This window comes from Acartia tonsa, chromosome 4, assembly GCF_053477335.1.
Source record: "Acartia tonsa isolate MP-2025a chromosome 4, ASM5347733v1, whole genome shotgun sequence".
NCBI lineage: Eukaryota > Metazoa > Arthropoda > Copepoda > Calanoida > Acartiidae > Acartia > Acartia tonsa.
In genome coordinates this window covers 47,917,770-47,936,014 of record NC_137263.1, presented here as the reverse complement: position 1 = coordinate 47,936,014, position 18,245 = coordinate 47,917,770, and the positions used below count along the sequence as shown (strand labels likewise).

The window sequence follows — 18,245 nt, the reverse complement described above, 5'->3', positions numbered from 1 at the left end:
ACAATCCTACTTCTTTTTGTCTTAGAATATAATTTGTTTAGAAACACCTAAAAATATAATTAATGTCTTGATACAGACATTGTTTGGACAAACCCAATGCATTGTTTACTTTAAAGGCCATATGATCCAACAAACTATTACATTGTTTTTATCAGGTGGAACTATATTGTGTTCAGAGCCATGATCATGGACATCAAAGCTTTTTTATTTAGGTGGGGGAGATAAGAAGACGAAATTCTTTAAAATCCTATTTTATTTGGGGAAGGGAGGGTAAATACTTCCACCAAAATGGTTGTTGGTAAATTTTTTGGTTGGGGGGGGGGGGATGAGTAAAATAACATTTTTTTCTTCTTAAATATACATGGTGCCTATGACATCCCCAAATGCGTTTTGGGTGTGTGTATGTGGGGAGGGGGGTAAACAATAAACACACCCTTGGACATACCTGACAAAACAAAGTATTTTCAATTTTAACCTTTTTAGGGTGTCCCAAAGTGAAAAAAATTATGCCTAAATAAGACACAGTTTTAATCAGCAATTAAAGGCCTGTTTTATGTCACTTGGAAACAAAGTAATCAAAAATTAAAAATTCTCAGTACAGAAAAAAAGTTTATCTAACAAGATTTAATACCAAGAAGAAGAATTGGAGAGAGCTAATAAACATACAGACATAGTATACAGTATTGGAGCCATTACAAATAAGCTGCTGAAAAAATTAAAGGCATTTAATTTTCATAACAATGCTTCGCTACTAAATGAATGACTGTCCCACAAAAAAAACATATTTAATTATTTGGGAATCGTCCCTTTTGTAACATGGCCCCATAAGGGGTGATTTGTCGCATTTTTAAAATGGCTTTTTATAGGTTATTTTAGGTTAGGTTAGGTTATATTTGGTTAGGTGATTTCCCCACAGGGTTAGGTAATTGGCTCTGCAGGGTTAGAGCCCCCAAGCAAGGACTAGAAATAGGAGATAAGCTACTGTTTTAAAAACAAAGAATCGCCCCATAAGGTGCAATGTTACGAAAAGGACTACACCCGATTATTTTTATATTACTATGTCACCTCACTTTTTAATAATTCACTATATTTTTCAAAAACCTTTTTTTTACCCTTATAATTAAAAATTTCTTTTGCCCACAGGGAGAAAATATTCTTTTTTTTCTTTCTAGGTATATTAAATGGCTGGATTTTTTAATTATTACGACATGCATGTTTAAATATAAAATAGAGACAATGCGGGTTTTTTTAATGTACAAAAGTAATTTTATTACAAGAAAAAAAGAGTATCTTTCATTAGAACTAAAAGTAGCTTTTTGTTCATGTTAAAAATCCTTTTTATGTTTCTCAGAAATGAATATTATAAAATACATGCATGCCTGAAAATTAGTTTTAAAAATTCGTATTAAACAGGAAAAAGAAACTAAGTCGTCGTTATACTTATTGTTTGTTCTTTTTGGTGTAAGGTTTTTTTTAATGAAACTTTTTTGGATCTCGTTAATTCGATTTCTGCGGATTTTCTGGTTGCCAGAAATGAAATCTACGCATCTTTTTTAGCTAGATGGCATTTGTCTGGTTAAGATTGGATAAAAAATTCTTTGGTTGGTTAAAGGGGGGGGGGAAAATGTGGTGACTCGTGCCACGACATACCAGCAATTTTATTTTGGGTGCTACTCCCTTAGTTTTAGAGATAATTGGGTGAAATCTTTTGGGCTGGGTCACTAATTACCCCAACTAGAGGTATCTTTCAAAAAAAACGGCGGCGGGTCCGCCGCTCCCGCCGTTCGCCGCCATTTTCCGCCGCCGCCAAAAATTTTTTTTTTATTGCATTTCTCGCCGAATTAGGCAATTTGGAATCATTTGAGACCATGTTATTTTTTTCAAAAATTTTTTCCCTTATAACCAACCCTGCGGGGGGACTTAGTCATTTTTTTCAAATTCTCGTTTATCAAGGTATATCTTAAATTCAGTGCCTCTCCTAAGCTTTTAAAGATATTGAGACAAAACCTTTTGAGGTAGATCAGTAAAAAATATTTGAATAAAAAATGGCGGCGGTACCGCCGCTCCCGCCGTCCACCGCCAATTTCCGCCGCCGCCGCCAAAATTTTTTTATTGCATTTCTCGCCGAATTAGGCAATTTGGAATCATTTGAGACCATGTTATTTTTTTCAAAAATTTTTCCCCTTATAACCAACCCTGCGGGGGACTTAGTCATTTTTTTCAAATTCTCGTTTATCAAGGTATATCTTAAATTCAGTGCCTCTCCTAAGCTTTTAAAGATATTGAGACAAAACATTTTGAGGTAGATCAGTAAAAAATATTTGAATAAAAAATGGCGGCGGTACCGCCGCTCCCGCCGTCCACCCCCATTTTTCGCCGCCGCCGCCAAAATTTTTTTTATTGCTTTTCTCGCCGAATTAGGCAATTTGGAATCATTTGAGACCATATTATTTTAAAAAAAAAATTTTTCCCCTTACAAGCCGTCCTGTGGGCGGCGGAAAATGGCGGTGGATGGCGGGAGCGGTGGTACCGCCGCCATTTTTTATTCAAATATTTTTTTTGCTGATCTACCTCAAAAGATTTTGTTTCAATATCTTTAAAAGCACAGGAGAAGCACTGAATTTAAGATATACCTTGATAAACGAGAATTTGAAAAAAATTAAGTCCCCCCGCAGGGTTGGTTATAAGAGGAAAAATTTTTGAAAAAAATAACATGGTCTCAAATGATTCCAAATTGCCTAATTCGGCGAGAAATGCAATAAAAAAATTTTTGGCGGCGGCGGCGGAAATTGGCGGTGGACGGCGGGAGCGGCGGTACCGACGCCATTTTTTATTCAAATATTTTTTACTGATCTACCTCAAAAGGTTTTGTCTCAATATCTTTAAAAGCTTAGGAGAGGCACTGAATTTAAGATATACCTTGATAAACGAGAATTTGAAAAAAATGACTAAGTCCCCCGCAGGGTTGGTTATAAGGGGAAAAATTTTTGAAAAAAATAACATGGTCTCAAATGATTCCAAATTGCCTAATTCGGCGAGAAATGCAATAAAAAAATTTTTTTTGGCGGCGGCGGAAAATGGCGGGGAACGGCGGGAGCGGCGGACCCGCCGCCGTTTTTTTTGAAAGATACCTCTAGTTGGGGTAATTAGTGACCCAGCCCAAAAGATTTCACCCAATTATCTCTAAAACTAAGGGAGTAGCACCCAAAATAAAATTGCTGGTATGTCGTGGCACGAGTCACCACATTTTCCCCCCCCCCTTTAATAAGTGTGAATGGTTATAAAAAGCGAAGAAAATACGCCATTAATCATTAAAATCTAATAACTATAAGTGGGGTAATATTGCTTTCAAAAAAGTTCTCATAAAAAATTCACATTGTAAATGTTTTTTTGGTGAATATACTAGGGTTATGTTTATTATCATTACATCAATTTTACATCAAAATAAGTTTCATCATGGTTTATATGAAAAAAACGTGATATATCATCAAATTTTTTGTTGAGTTTAAACTGCTGTGACACAACAGTAAATTTTTGTCAATGAAAAATGTTAATTTAGAAAAAGGGATGGTAACTTGTAATATTGTAACAGTTTTGTACACTTTCGTAATTTACAGCATTTGATTATGTTTTGAACCTTATAACTAAACAAAACATTTGATGATATTACATAAAAACGTGGTGAAACTTACTTTTTAAAAAGTATAACGATAATGCATACTCCTCTTTGAAAACCATTCAATTAATATTTATTCTTTAAGGAAAAATAAAGAAGATACTCCGAATGTTGAGCGGGAAGATGATGAAGACAAAACTCCAGAACTGTTGAAAATAACCAAACCATCTGAAAATAACGAAGAAAATAATTCTATACCTATTTTGAATAATTCAAATCTGATAAGAATCAAAAAGCCATCAACCGATTCTACTGGTAAATCAACTAAGCGTGTTGTTACACTCCTTCAGGCTACTAAGGAGGATACTCCTTCACAGGAGGAGAATACTAAAGATGCTGTTGATACCACAGCTGGAGATGTTTCAGCAGAGGATAGTCTTACTGAAAACAAAGAGGAAGAATTAGAGGAAGCTAAACCTACTACTAATTCAATTGCTGAGGAAACCAAATCTGTTTTACACAGGTTGAAACTTCCAAAGCGTAAATCAAAGTTTACAACACTACTTGCAAGAGATAATTCAGGTCAAATTTTAAATCTACTTGGAGAAATAAAATATATAATTACTTTTTTATTAAATATTTTAGATAGTTGTCAGCGGAAAAGAAAATTAATATATATTAAGGTTAAATATTGTTTTATTCGCCTTTAGGAGCTTTAAGTCTGGTCAAAAAAAATAGTGCTTAATCCTTAGTTTTTTTTGTAGGTATACTAATGTCATAACAATTATGTTTTTATTTTAGAACAGTTACAAACCACTACAGCACCCCCATCAATCACCACAGAAACTTCCTCAGAAAGACAACCAATCATCATTCCAATCAAGTCGACTGTAACCAATGAAGTTGATATCAGTTCCGGTGCTAAGGTAGAGGCAGCTGGCAGAAGGATTGTTAACATTTTCTCTAGAGATTCTGAATTGCCGATTAACCAGGGATTATTTGCTTCAGAATATTCCACATCCACTGTTCCTCCATCGATTGTAGTTACCACAACTGAAAGCTCAAATAGATTATTTTCACCTGTGAAGTCAGAGGTATCTGAGTTCCTAGCTAACTCTGAAGTAAGGCTTTCAAAAACAGAATCAGAAAATGAAGATGCTGCTGAGTCTTTGGACGAAAATAAAGCAACTGATATCAAGAAATCCCAAGAAAAGCCTAGATTCTTTGATAGAGCAGCATTGAGGGAGAAACTGAGATCAGTGGTTTTGAACGCCATTAACGAACAAGACTCCAGCTCAATTCAAGAAAAGGTACTTCTACATATTTCAGGGAGTAAGGGAGGGGACAATGGATCAAATATTCAATTTTTAGGAGTCAAATGCCATCAAATGCCGCTAACTCGATGAATTGGCTGGTTGTAAAAAAATTTCTCCATAAAATATCATTTCATAGATAAATACTTTATTGTGATATTTGTGTAATAAACAATCTAAGAACTTTAACTTTAATTCTTTTATATGGTGGCATTTTAAACTTTAGGAATATAAGTTGAACGAGTTCCAGGGAAATTTTTCTAGTAATTAATTACAGAATGGTTACGTCAGTCTGATGTATGGGTAATCTAATTTTCAAATGAATGCTTTTTTCTTGGAACTTTTTATTATTTTATAGTTTTCAAAATTTTATTAACACACGTTTTACAAATTTCTTTAAATTTTCTGGATAAATCTGGATTTCATGGTCTTTCAGCGAAAACTCTTAAATTGAATTAATTGCCCATTGTCCCCTCCCTTACTCCATGCTTTATTTACTTATCTTATTTTCTAAATTCTTAGTGGCAAAGTTACTCTACAATTAAATTTGTCTGTCCGTCCGTCCGTCAGTCCCTCATGTTATGGGAGAATTGTGATTTTCTCTGCTGCTATTCAAGATAATCTGCTGTTTTTTAATCATAATATTTTTCAATAAGCATCAAGTATGAAAGTCACTTAGTCCGTTATTCTATTAGTGCAGTCGTGATATAAAAATATAAATAAGGCTTGTATATTTTCTATATTCTGCAAGATTGAAAAGATTCTTTTTAAGTTTGTTTTAATTTTTATTATTGCTATTTGACTAAATTAATATTAGCTTTTTGTATATTAGTAAAGAAATGCCAGATTACCCTCCCCTCTCCTTTTGTTCTTGTTTAATTGTAGCTTTATATGGTATTTATTTAATATTTCTATAAAGGTTGAGAAACTGAAACAAAAGTTGGTTGCCGAGTTGCCTGAAGAAGCCAAGCATTACATTGAGAATGCTGAAGAAGGTTTCCTACAGGGTGCTACTAGATTATTTAGTCTGGAGGCTGATGTAAACACGCCTGTAAAACCTACAACTACACCCCTCTTGGCAAGAACAACTACAGTTATAACCACAACAACACATGCCCCTGCAGTTGAAACCAAATCTGATGCTATAGTTGAAGTTAATAAAACTAACTCAAAAGATGAATCTTTTGATACAAACCTTGATAATGATAGGGAAGCAACAAAGCGTAGAATTGTCAGTCTATTTAGTGACAGAGCTAGAGATTCAGCAATTTTGTCAACTACAACAATTCCACCTTCATTAAGAATAACTACTGTTTCAACCACAACTACAACATATTCATCTACAACTCATACTTCTGAGAGTTCTACTGAAGCTGAATCTGATGCTCTTCTTGATGATGAATCTGTTAATGTCAGGAGTGACAGTGTTGATGATAGAGAGGCCATAAAACGTAGAATTGTCAGTTTATTCAGTGATAGAACTAGGGGCGAAGCTACTGCAAGTTTATTTGGGTCTAGAGATATTGTAAATGCACAAGAAGAATCTCTAAATTTAGCCGAAGAACTTAAGTTAATGCTTGATGAAATGAATGAGATGAAGGTTCATATGTTACAGGATGCAGAGGCAAGCAAAGTTAAGATTGAGGAGAGTAGAGAGACAGAACAGGAAATAAATGAGATCAAGATTGGGGAAGGTAGAAGAATCAAGAAACTCCAGACAAAGAAAGAAAAAGAACCAGGTTAAATATTTTTACACAAATTGTCTTTTTTAGAAATGCAAATATGTTTTAATTTATACCTTATTTTTACTTGGCTCATTACGTTAATGAAAAATCTCTTTTTAGGACTTCCAGTAGAAATGGAAGAAATGATCAAGGCTGTATTTACAGTTGGAGTTGAAGTTGACAATTCTGATCCAGTTTTAGTTGAAGAGACAACACCAATTCCTCTTACACCTATCTCTGATGTTAATGAGTCCGATAATGATGAAAATGTTTCAGCAATCGTAACTATTGATGAGCCAAATCATAGATTTAGAAGTTTGATAAGTAAAGTTCGTGATCATATGGATAAACAACCAAGTAAAGACTTGGAAGAAGCTTCTGTATTTAAAAATAGTGTTGAACCTGTACTTTCAACTTCAAATGTTTTATCCCAAGGCAGAGGATCCTTTTTCGGTAATGTACCTGGTGCTAGACTTGTTCCTGCTGGTGGTAGAGTTGTCGACTCTTCTCTTGATACCAATTCTGCACCTCTGGATGACCATAAAATTGTCAGTGTACATTCCAATGCAGAACAAGTTATTTTTGAGGATGAAATTATAGTGCCCGGATCTTTTAGCAGCTCTAGATCAAATATTCAAGTACAAGCTCCTGTTCATGATAACACCTATGTTGAAGGTTTTAGATCATCTAATGTGCTATCCAATGAAGAACCATTTGAATTTGAAGAGGAGAGTATTGTGCCTGGATCTTTCAACAACCTCAGATCCAACATTTTAGTCCAAGCTCCTATTGATATTCCTAGCTCATCCCATACAAATGAAGAGATATTTAGCGAAGCTTTAGATTACAGAAATAATGATCCATATGCATATTATGAACCTTCACAATATGCTGATTATGATCCTCTTCCAGTACCTGGATCTTTTAGCTCTGATTCCATTGAAGACGAATACACATTAAGCTCAAGTAATGTTCCAGGTTCAGTAAGAACAAGTCAAACTTATGAATATGGTTCTGATTTATCTGGAACAAATTATGATTCTTATTATCTTCCGGGTTCCGTGAGGATCAATTCAGATTCTAGTCAATATAGTGTGGACTATGCTGAAGATGATTCGACTCTGTCTGGATCATTTAGATCAGCATCAAGAAACATTGGTACTGAGCCTGCTGCTACTCCTCTTGTTTATGATCCATACAACAATAATCCCTACAGAACAGCTCAGCAGGAAAATAGACAGGTATTATTTCATTTGTACTCTATACAACTCTTTATTTGTCATTGTGCAAAACTTATTTTATATTCTATTAATTTGTTAAGGTCATAATAAGGTATATTTGGTTGGTCCTTCTATTTAAGTGAGGCTTTAAAAGGAAAGTTGAGCGTTGATTTCCCCTACCCTATTTTTCTAATGTCCCTAGATTAGCCAATATGGGTGTTTTTACCAGTTATTAAAAGTAGGCAGTGTTTCTGTATTTTTGTAAAGAAAGATCTTAGTTCTGCTGACTCTCCTTTACGATGAAGCTTATTTTTGGTCCTCAAAAGGTTTTATTTTAGGGTGTTCAATGTACCATTAGATTTTAATAAACTTTATTTTGTAGATACAAGATAGTCCGGTTTATGAATATAATGATCTGGGTGGTACATCTCAATATATCTATGATGTTCCAACCAATTCTCAATATAATACTCAAACATATCAAGATGGTTATCAATACTATGTGTTCCTTGATAATGCTAGATATCAAGTTGATGATTATAATCAAGATAGTGCAAGATATACTCTTGATGATTACAGTACAAATTCAAGATATCAAGTTAATGATCAAGGATATGAAACTGTCAGCCTGGAAAGTAGCTCCAGGTATCAGGAAGACAGCCGTGGAACATCTGATAGGGTTGCTGCTCAAAGTCAGTCACAATATTCAGATAATTCTCAGGTGAATATTTTTAAAAAATTTTTGCTGACCATAGACGTCCAAGTTGTTTTGCCCTTTCAACCTCTCATTTATCCCACTCTAAATTTTAAATACACATTAGATTACAACCCTCAAACCTTTAACCTAACTCAAGCAAAAGCCTGGACGTCCTTGCCTTTGAGTAAGGCAGCTTTTAGATTTGAAAGCAAGGAGTATTTCAAGTCCAGTAACACCCAAAAGACATTGACAATTTTATTACATTACCTTATTCTATAAGTCCACAATGTATAACAAGAAGTTAAGCCAGTTTTCTGGCAAAGGCATTCTCTATACATCTACATGCATACAAATGTAGCAGCAGTAAGTACAATTTTAACGTCTCTAGCGTGCGTACTGAAACCCGACACCTCCCTAATTAAGGGGGGGGGGGGTTAATGCAACCATCTCGTAATCAATGTATAAATGGCACTTAGAATTCGAATTTTGATCTGAAGTTTTGCATGAGTAATCCTTGGTAGGTCTATTTTCCCTAATTCGAACATTTAGCCATTTTTTGGGTATTTTTAAGGGAAATCCATCACTAAACCTCTCTCCACATAATACTCTTTTCCGCTCCAAAACGTTTTCAAACGGTTCTAGCCGGTAGTTGCTGGTACTAGAAATCTAAAAAATGTTTTTTGTATCATTTCACATGATATAAAGCAAAAAAATGTTTCAAAAAGGTAATTCCTAAGTAATTTATGACAGATTTGCCCTAAAAATAGCCAAAAAACGGCTAAACGGCTGAGCCGTTAGCCGTTACTTTTTCAACTTTTTGTTCGATTTAGGGAAAATAGACCTACCAAGGATTACTCATGCAAAATTTCCGATCAAAATTCGAATTATAAGTGCCATTTATACATTGATTACGAGATGGTTGCATTAACGCCCCCCCCCCCCCTCCCACCCTTGGTAACACTTCTATTTACGCTAATGCCGATAACTTTACCATAACTTTAGTGTTTTATGGATATATATTAATATTTGATGTAGGTTCCAGTAGAATATGCCAACTACGATTATGATGCTCGTGGCAACATTGTGCTGCTCAACAGCCAAGGCTATCCCATTGCAACAGTGCCACCCAACAGTGTTCTTCACTCGCCCAGTCAATTTCCCACAAATTTTGGCTCGGATGTGGAAATTACTCCAGTTTTTATTAGTAATACAGGTACACATTTTTTAGTGTTTTATCGTTAAATTAATTGATTAGCGGCTGCGCCCATATCATCTCGGGACTGTGTGTTTTAAAGAGGTGAGAATAGTAGAAGAATAGCTGAAATCTATCCCGAAATAAAAAATAAAATAGCATTAAACAACCCATTGCCCTATCCAAAAATTTCATAAAATTGAGAACTTAATGAATACTTTTTAAAAGCGAAGCTTTTCTATAAGTAGGGTCGGTCCGTCCGCACGTCTGAGATGGATAGCTTTTTTCATTAATTGAGGCTTGTTAGAATTGTCCTATCGATTTCAAATTTTGCATGGTGATTCCTGTTTTAGTTAGGTACGATTTAGAAAGCGTAGCAACTCTATAATCATTACCAGAATGTCCGTACGTCCATTTTAAACATGTTAATTTTTTAAAACAACTAATTTTTATGTGATCTAGTATTTGGGTCAACTCGATTAATAAAGTTAACCTGAAAATTTTTTCAATCTTTTCTTATTAATTTTTCAGGCTCAGTGTCTTCACCAGTAGTAAGTTCTGAGCACGTGGAACAGCTGGAACGGCATCAACAGGAAATTAGAAGAATTCTGGAGTCACAGAATGCGCTCATTAGAGGATAAGTCCTAATTCATTTTAAGGCAAGTATTAAAATTCAGGAAGGGAAGGGGACATCAGGCTGTTTATTACACTAGTCCCCCTTTTATATTTGTTGGCTTAACAACTTTGGGGACTTTTATTTAATTTTGATTGGTTATTTCATTTAATTGTGTGTCCAAAAGTTTCAACCACTATATTTAATCTACAGAAGGGGTAATTTAGTATTTCAACATGGGGGATGTACACCAATTTAACGGCCATTGTCTTAACCCTTTAGATCCCTGATTTTTATGCTAAGTATTTTTTTAAAGTATGTTTTAGCATCTTTAATGATCTTATCGGCAGGACAGGCTAGGTTTGATTTTCATATTCAGGAAAGCTTTTGGATAGTCTTGAATATTGGAGTCTGGTTATTTTTAAATTTGATTGAATCTTGAAATTACGTTTAATTTAAGAATTCTTAGATTCTTTCTGAATCTGCACGACATGACAGTATCAATAATTTATTTATTTGAATTTTTCCATTAATGTCAAACTTTGCTGAAATCATGAAATGTTAAAATGGATATTTAATTAATATTGCTAACACTGACTTAATTTATTGGTCAGTACTTTCATCCAGTAGAAGGGGAGAGAATGGGGTAAAGGTGGATTTCGTTATTTTAGCTAGCTACAAGCATCACATTATTAGAGTTCATGAAAATCTGGTGCAACATCCAAGTAATAATATAAAGATTAATATGCTATTGAAAATCTTTACTTAAGTTATTATTGTTTTAAGGCCTTCAGTTTTGACCTCTTCCGCCAATTAAACTTTTTGGATCCTTTCACAACATTTGTATGGCCCCAATAATCTCCAAAACAAATTGGTATCCAACAAAGAGAGGGGTAGGTTTCTGGTAGAATCCGTAAAGGTTATGTGTTATAAGTTAAAAACAGTAGTAGAAAATTTATGTTAACTTTTAAAATAAAGTTGTGTCTATAGTTCTTTTCAATAAGAAATGCACATATTATGCCTTAAAACACACCTTTTTCGGATTCTACCAGAAACCTACCCCTCTCTTTGTGTGTCTGTCAGAAGGACGTCCAAGCATTTTTGGTAATAGTGTGTGAAATATTATGTACAACACCCCCGTGAAAAAAACCCTCATGGACGTCTCGTCTTTAAAATTTGGTCTTGGCTGATTTTCATCGGCGTTTCATTTTTTGCACGCTAAAAGTATACATGTCTGTAAAACGCTCTCCTTTTGTAAAAAGCGTACGTTATCATGAAAAACTAATCTTGTTCGTAATTTTTTTCTTATGTTTTATTAAAAACTTGTGGATTAATATTTTTTGTTAATGAAAAGAGATGGAAGTGGGTTGGGGGTGCATTCGGGGGCGCGGGGGCAGGGGGGGGGTGGTAAACTACTGTTCGTTGAGTGTTGACGGACGGTGTCTCTGTCTTGGTAGCAAACACACACACACACACACACACAAATGGGAAGGAAAAGAAAGGAATGGAACTAGAGTAGAGCAAGGAGGGGCTGTCTGTGTGTGTGTGTGTGTGTGTGTGGATTTATTGATGTCCATATATGGTCATAACCGGCATCATTTTAGTATCAGCTGTTGCCTTCAAGTTCTGCATTTTATATTTGCCAAGTACATTTTTACAAAAACTGTAAATATTTGATAGATGATAATGTTTTTTTAGTTAAGATTTCATAAAAAATCTACATTAACTAAAAATATGAATCATACAAAAGTTAGTATTATTTACCTAATAATAGTTAAATTACAATTTGTCAAATTTTTTCTTCAAAATTAAGAATAATTAGATGGAACTTGATTTTTTTCTGACAACAGTCTATAATTCCTGCAGGCTTTTTCACTATTTGTAAATGAAATATTTAATATAATTATGATTTAATATGACATTTTTTTTATTTTAAACTTCTATGTATTATAATTACTACATGAAAAGTCTTCCCTTTCCCCGGGGGCGTAAAACCAGAAGCCTTTCTCCTTTATAGCAGTGTTTTTGCCCCATGCAGAGAGTTAATAGGACTTCTTTCTGATTCTGTACGTCTCCAAAACATATTCCTCCCCCCCACTCTCACGAGGGAGACATTTAGCTTTACTGTAATTCTTCCCCGGTACTTTCCCTTTAATCTTTTCTGGACCACTTGACCACCCTCCCAAGGATCTAAAGGGATAAGCCAAATGGCCGATAAATTGATGTACATGCCTAATAACTATACACAAAATTACTCCTTCTGTAGATTAAAGTTGGTGGTTGATACACTCAACTTAATGAACCAACCAATCAAAAGTCCCCAAAGTTGTTCAGCCAACAAATAAGAAAACGTTATTATAAAACTTTGGGGACAGGTGTAATAAACATACCATTGTCACCTCTCTCTTCTACTCTCGCTAAAATATAACAAGGATTTTTTGCGATCGTTTGTATTTTGTTAGGTAGTACATCCCCCATGCGGGGCTTCCAAGCTGAACTGAACATAACCTAGACTAAACTACTTATATGATTTCTTTTGTTTCGCTTTTAAATGGACATATAATGTACGTGGATAGCTTGATAGGGGAGAATTTGTCGCCAATTTAGCTTGCTAATATGGACTTCATTTATTGGTCAGTTAGTTTATCCAGTAGGATAGGAGGGGATTGGTTAAAGGGGGTGGATAGTGGGTATCGTTATTTTAGCCAGCTGCGAGCATCACTTTATCATAGTACATAAAAATGTGGTGCAACATCAAAGTAATAATATATCGATTTTTATTACATTTAAATAAACTGGGGGTGTGTGGTGGGTGGGGTTTATTTGCTGCAACGGGCACTAGTGGGGATACTGCAAAAAGTAACTCCCCTCCCCTCTTCCATAGCATTATATTGAACGATCCATTTCTTTTTACTTTTTCAGATGACTCATTTAAGAAGGCGGAGGTGGGTGAGGGGGAGTTTATTCCAACTCTTCTGACTGAGTGTCTCACTCACTGTAATTGTATCATTAAATTGTTCAATGTTCACTGTTGTACTTAGTCATATCTGTAAAATTATTATTATTATTATTGGTGCTAGTTCGTTCATAATAGTTAAAATTAATTTCTAGTATAGTATGGCTTCGAAACCAATTAATATCTGCTTGATTAGAACCGGCTCTCAGACACACTGAAAAGTTATGTATAGCATCATATTAAAGACAATTTTTCACGAATATTTAAATAAAAATCATAAAATTAATTCCAGTTGTTTAGCTTGGGCCTTCGGTGCCTTGGGGTTAACAAAATGGATTCAACATATAATTTTTTATTTTAATATCAGCGGAGAGCTGTCTATAATACGATGTTATAAATAACCAATAACATTTTGATATTACTAGATTTCTTATCATATTTCCTTTCTGAAATATTTCAATTATTAAAACTATGATTATTATTTTAATAATTTTAGTCGAAAGTCAAACTTTGCCTTTTAAGAATGAATTTTATTATAAACTAAATTTATGGTCGAATTGAATGTGATTTAGTATTTTATGCCTTAGCTGTATTTTTTGTAGCATAATTTCTCTACTGTATATTTTATACCTTGACATGCAATATAACTATCATTTCAGGTGATATATAACTTTCATATCTTTTTCACTTGAAATTTTTACACCCACCCAAACGTTAAAATGGCTATGTCTGGAGTGAAACCGTCTGAGGCGTGCATGACCACGTACAACGACCTGCAGAAGTCTAAGAAGCACAGATACGTCATATTCATGATTAAGGATGAGAAGATGATCGATGTTGAGAAGGTATATATCCTTTTAGGGAGGGAGGAGACATTGGGCTGTTTATTACGTTAGTCCCTAAAGTTTTATAATGAGGTTTGTTGGTTATATAACTTTGGGGACTCTTAGTGATTATTAAGTTTAGTGTCTAAATGTTTCAACCACTAATTGGAATCTTCAGAAGGGGTAATTATGTATAATATCATTGGGATCCCTGATTCTTATATTCATAGCAGGGATATCAAAAGATGAGTCTAGGAACGATAAATGTACATTCCCATTTAAAAATAATAAAATTACCCCCTTCTGAATATTAAAATTATTGGTGGAAAAGTTAGGATACTGTAAGTTTTTACAGACAACTCAAGATATAGTGAAAGTCAAGAAAGTTTTATTATTTTATAAAAAATAATTTAACCTATATATCGTTCTCCTTTATTATGTAGCTTCTCATAGGTCCAGGGTTTATAACTATTTTTAAGGAGAGAACCACCACTCTCCGAAGAGAAATCGCCCACAAAAAAGGCCTCTAGGGGCGTAACCGTTAGTAGTAAATATACTATTTAAATTTTTTACATATCTAATCAAAATATTTTTCAATATGGCTTTGAAACCGATACACATCCGCTGGATCAGAACCAGTTCTCTGCCATACTGAAAAATCATGTATAGAATCGTATTACAGTTTTCCAAATAAAAACTATAAAATTAATACCAGTTTTGATAGCCAGGGTCTCCAGCCCCTCGGAGCTAACTAAACTGGTTTTAATCTTATAATTGTAATTTTTTATCCGCTGAAAGCTGTTTGAAATACGATGCGACTAATAACTATTCCTGTATTTGAAAATGTGAACATGAATACACTTGAATGATATCTAGTTTTGTAATTTTACACCACTAACATATTTATATTTCATTGAAATATTTTTACACGATTTCCATTGTCAAAAATAAGGTTTTTTTGCTTAATAATGATACAAATTTCTGTATTAAATTTGATTTTTGCTGAAAAGTATTGAATATGTATACAAAAAACAAGAATAACTTTATCCATAAAGCAAAGTTCTAAAAATCAGCCTGTCTGATTGATGATAATGATTTTATTACTATTTTTAATTCTTCTAAGAATTCCTAAAAAGTAAAAAAGAGAGGGGTAGGTTTCTGGTAGAATCCATAAAGGTTAGGTGTTATAAGTTAAAAACAGTAGGTAGTAGAACGATAAAAATTTATTTTAACTTTAAAAAAATTTTTTTTTGTCTATAGTTCTTTTCAATAAGAAATACACATATTTAGTGAATATTATCGTTCTACTACTATGTTTAGCCTTAAAACACGCACCTTTACGGATTCTACCAGAAACCTACCCCTCTCTTTGTAAAAAAAATCCATTTATACTATTTTAAGGATTTCTAGTCATATTGGTTAAAAATCTATAGGACGATTCTTATGTACCTAAATAAATGTTCAGAATTAATCACTATGGATGGACGGACAGACTCAAATGTAGCAACTTTTTTTTGTATTATAATATTTCATTTTCCAGTATGGCTTCAATACCGATTAATAACTGCTATATTAGAACCGGATCGCAGTCATACTGAAAAATCGTGTATAGCATCGTATTGGAGACAATTTTCTACGAATATTAAAATAAAAATCATAACATTAATTTAAATTTTGGTAGCTCGGGCCTTCTGTCCTTCGGGTGTAACAAAACTGGGTTTAGTACAATTTTTTTTAATATCTGCGGAAAGCTGTCTATAATACGATGCAATAAATAACAATTTTCAGATTGGAGAGAGGAACAGCGGGTACAACGACTATCTGACAGATCTGAAGCAGAAGGATGGTGAGAGTGATGACTGTAGGTAATAGACATAATATATATATATAGATGGTCCATCTGACCCCAGTTCTCGTCAAAGTTAAAAAGGTACTTTTTGCAGACAAAAACCTTTGTTTACTTTTTGCCACGAAATTTTTCGACCATATGATATTTAGAAAGCTAACTTTATTCTAAGAAATTCAACTATTTTAACCAACTTAACTAAGAAATTTATACATAATTAATTTACCCAAGAAAAGCTTAATCCTTAGATATGCAACAATTTGTAGCTAACTCATAATGCGAACGCAATAATAGTTATTTCTTTCATCGTATTATAAACTGCTTTCCGCGGATATAGAATGTACAATTATAAGATTAGATTTTTAGCCTCGAGGTGCCGAAGGCACGTGCTAACAAACTGGTTTTAATCTTATGATTGTACATTTTTATATTCGTAGAACGCTGGATATAATACGATGCTTGACATAGTTTTTTCGTATGGACGAGAACCGGTTTCTATCCACCGGATTCGAATAAGAGAGAAAAAAAAATTATGCCCTTAAGTACAAATATCTGTAAAATGTTTAAACCAATGCGATGTCTTGAATGTCCAATTGGCTGATTTAAGTTATCTCTATCGTTAAGGTACGGCCTGTACGACTATGATTACATCTACAGCCCGGACGGAGCGGAATCTATCAACAGATCCAAAATCTTTCTGATGTCCTGGTGTCCCGATACCTCCAGAATTAAGAAGAAAATGTTGTATTCAGCCAGGTATGATAATTTTTTAACCTACACTCTGATGGATGTAGAACATGCATGGGTGTTATGACAGGGGGAAAGCTGTCGTCAATTTAGCTCGCTAACATGGAATTCGTTTATTGGTCAGTTCTTTAATAGAGAAGGAGGGGAGGTAAAGGGGGGTTGAAGGGGATAATCGTTAATTTAGCACGCTGCGTGTTACACTTAAAAAGAACATGAAAATCTGGTGTAAGATCAAATTAATAATATATCTATTCCTACTCCTTTACTGGAATGTCTTTTCATGTTCAGGGTTTTAAAGGATACCTTGACTAACGATTAACAAAAGAACAAAAAATTGTTTTATTGAAATATTGAATTAACCCATTAATGCTATACATATTTCATTGTAATGATAACAAAACGAAGCTTTTTTTTACTCGGCAGCCTATTGACACATGTGCTTTATTTTAGTTTTGAGACCCTGCAGAAGGCCTTTGTTGGAGTGCACAAGGTGATCCAGGCCAATGATGACAGTGACCTGGAACAGACCACTGTCGAAGAACAGCTGCGTGCCAATGACAGAAATTAATTCATCTTGTGCAATTATTTTTCTTTTTTTTTCTTGTTGTAATCAACAGAATTTGCTAACAGTCAACTGTCTACTAGTCATATACCAACTTAATTCACCTACAAAATATTCGTATGCTCGGTGCAGATAGCATATATCAAAATTGATGATAGACATTTTCTCGTTACAACAACAATTCTGTTGAAAAATCATACCAAATAAAATATTTGAAATATTTTGTGAAATTCAGCTGTTGAGCTGCTGATATTTGAGGACTATTTACTAAGCACAATAATAGCACAATTAATTTAATTATATTTTATTTGTATAGTATTAATACTTGTTGCGCAAGCTGCCAGTATCTTCAATGACATGCATATGTAAATATTTTAAACTAACATTGCTATTATCCAAAGTGCAGCAGTTCTAAAATTTTCACAACTGCTCAAAATAGTTAGATCCTGCTAATATGTATTTTTAAGTTTTTTTTTGTGGTAATTTAATACTTTTTATAATTGCATTTCTTATTAATCTGGCCTTTGCAGTGTAATGTGTCATATATGGTGATAATTGTAAAAATATCTTAAACTTGTACCGAGAGCTGTAATCATGTAAAACGATGGTTTCCAAACAATTGTACTTTTATATCTTGACTTAATATATTTTAGTCCCCATATGATTGTTTTTGTTCTTGGTAGCGCGGCTACGCTATAAACAGGGTATTTTCACATGTCACTATGTCTGTTAGTTGTATTTTATCTCGTTAACTTTGATTGGACGTAACGGAAATGGATTTTAAATGTACGTGGATATTATATTATTATTACATTTAGAATGAACATTTTCTGAAAAAAATTTCTTTTAGCTTCAAAAACGAGAAAATTGAAAGTTACAACCATTTGAAATCTAACAAGGATGACAACATCCATAAGTAGCGAAGCTCAAAAAAC

The 18,245-nt window shown here is 33.8% G+C and overlaps 2 protein-coding genes across 5 annotated transcripts in view; both read left to right on the top strand.

Annotated features, from left to right (window-relative positions):
* The window catches only part of LOC145317509 (uncharacterized), a 32,527-nt gene extending 18,537 nt beyond the window's left edge, over positions 1-13,990 (top strand). For 2 of the 3 annotated variants that reach the window (XM_080158617.1, XM_080158619.1), the window contains exons 8-15: positions 3,762-4,198; positions 4,418-4,926; positions 5,849-6,668; positions 6,774-7,894; positions 8,256-8,594; positions 9,606-9,783; positions 10,294-10,421; positions 13,298-13,990. In XM_080158617.1, the coding sequence (XP_080014743.1) occupies positions 3,762-4,198; positions 4,418-4,926; positions 5,849-6,668; positions 6,774-7,894; positions 8,256-8,594; positions 9,606-9,783; positions 10,294-10,403 (3,514 nt within the window). In that variant the 3' untranslated portion in view covers positions 10,404-10,421; positions 13,298-13,990. Of the gene's footprint in view, positions 1-3,761; positions 4,199-4,417; positions 4,927-5,848; positions 6,669-6,773; positions 7,895-8,255; positions 8,595-9,605; positions 9,784-10,293; positions 10,422-11,161; positions 11,263-13,297 lie in introns of those variants that run through there. The other variant, XM_080158618.1, reaches the window with a different exon arrangement.
* The window catches only part of LOC145317520 (cofilin/actin-depolymerizing factor homolog), a 90,749-nt gene extending 72,780 nt beyond the window's left edge, over positions 1-17,969 (top strand). The window contains exons 2-5 of one of the 2 annotated variants that reach the window (XM_080158631.1): positions 13,991-14,176; positions 15,944-16,020; positions 16,626-16,757; positions 17,199-17,969. In XM_080158631.1, coding sequence (XP_080014757.1) covers positions 14,051-14,176; positions 15,944-16,020; positions 16,626-16,757; positions 17,199-17,316 — 453 coding nt within the window. In that variant the 5' untranslated portion in view covers positions 13,991-14,050 and the 3' untranslated portion in view covers positions 17,317-17,969. Of the gene's footprint in view, positions 1-13,983; positions 14,177-15,943; positions 16,021-16,625; positions 16,758-17,198 lie in introns of those variants that run through there. The other variant, XM_080158632.1, reaches the window with a different exon arrangement.
* The last annotated feature ends 276 nt before the right edge of the window (positions 17,970-18,245 follow it).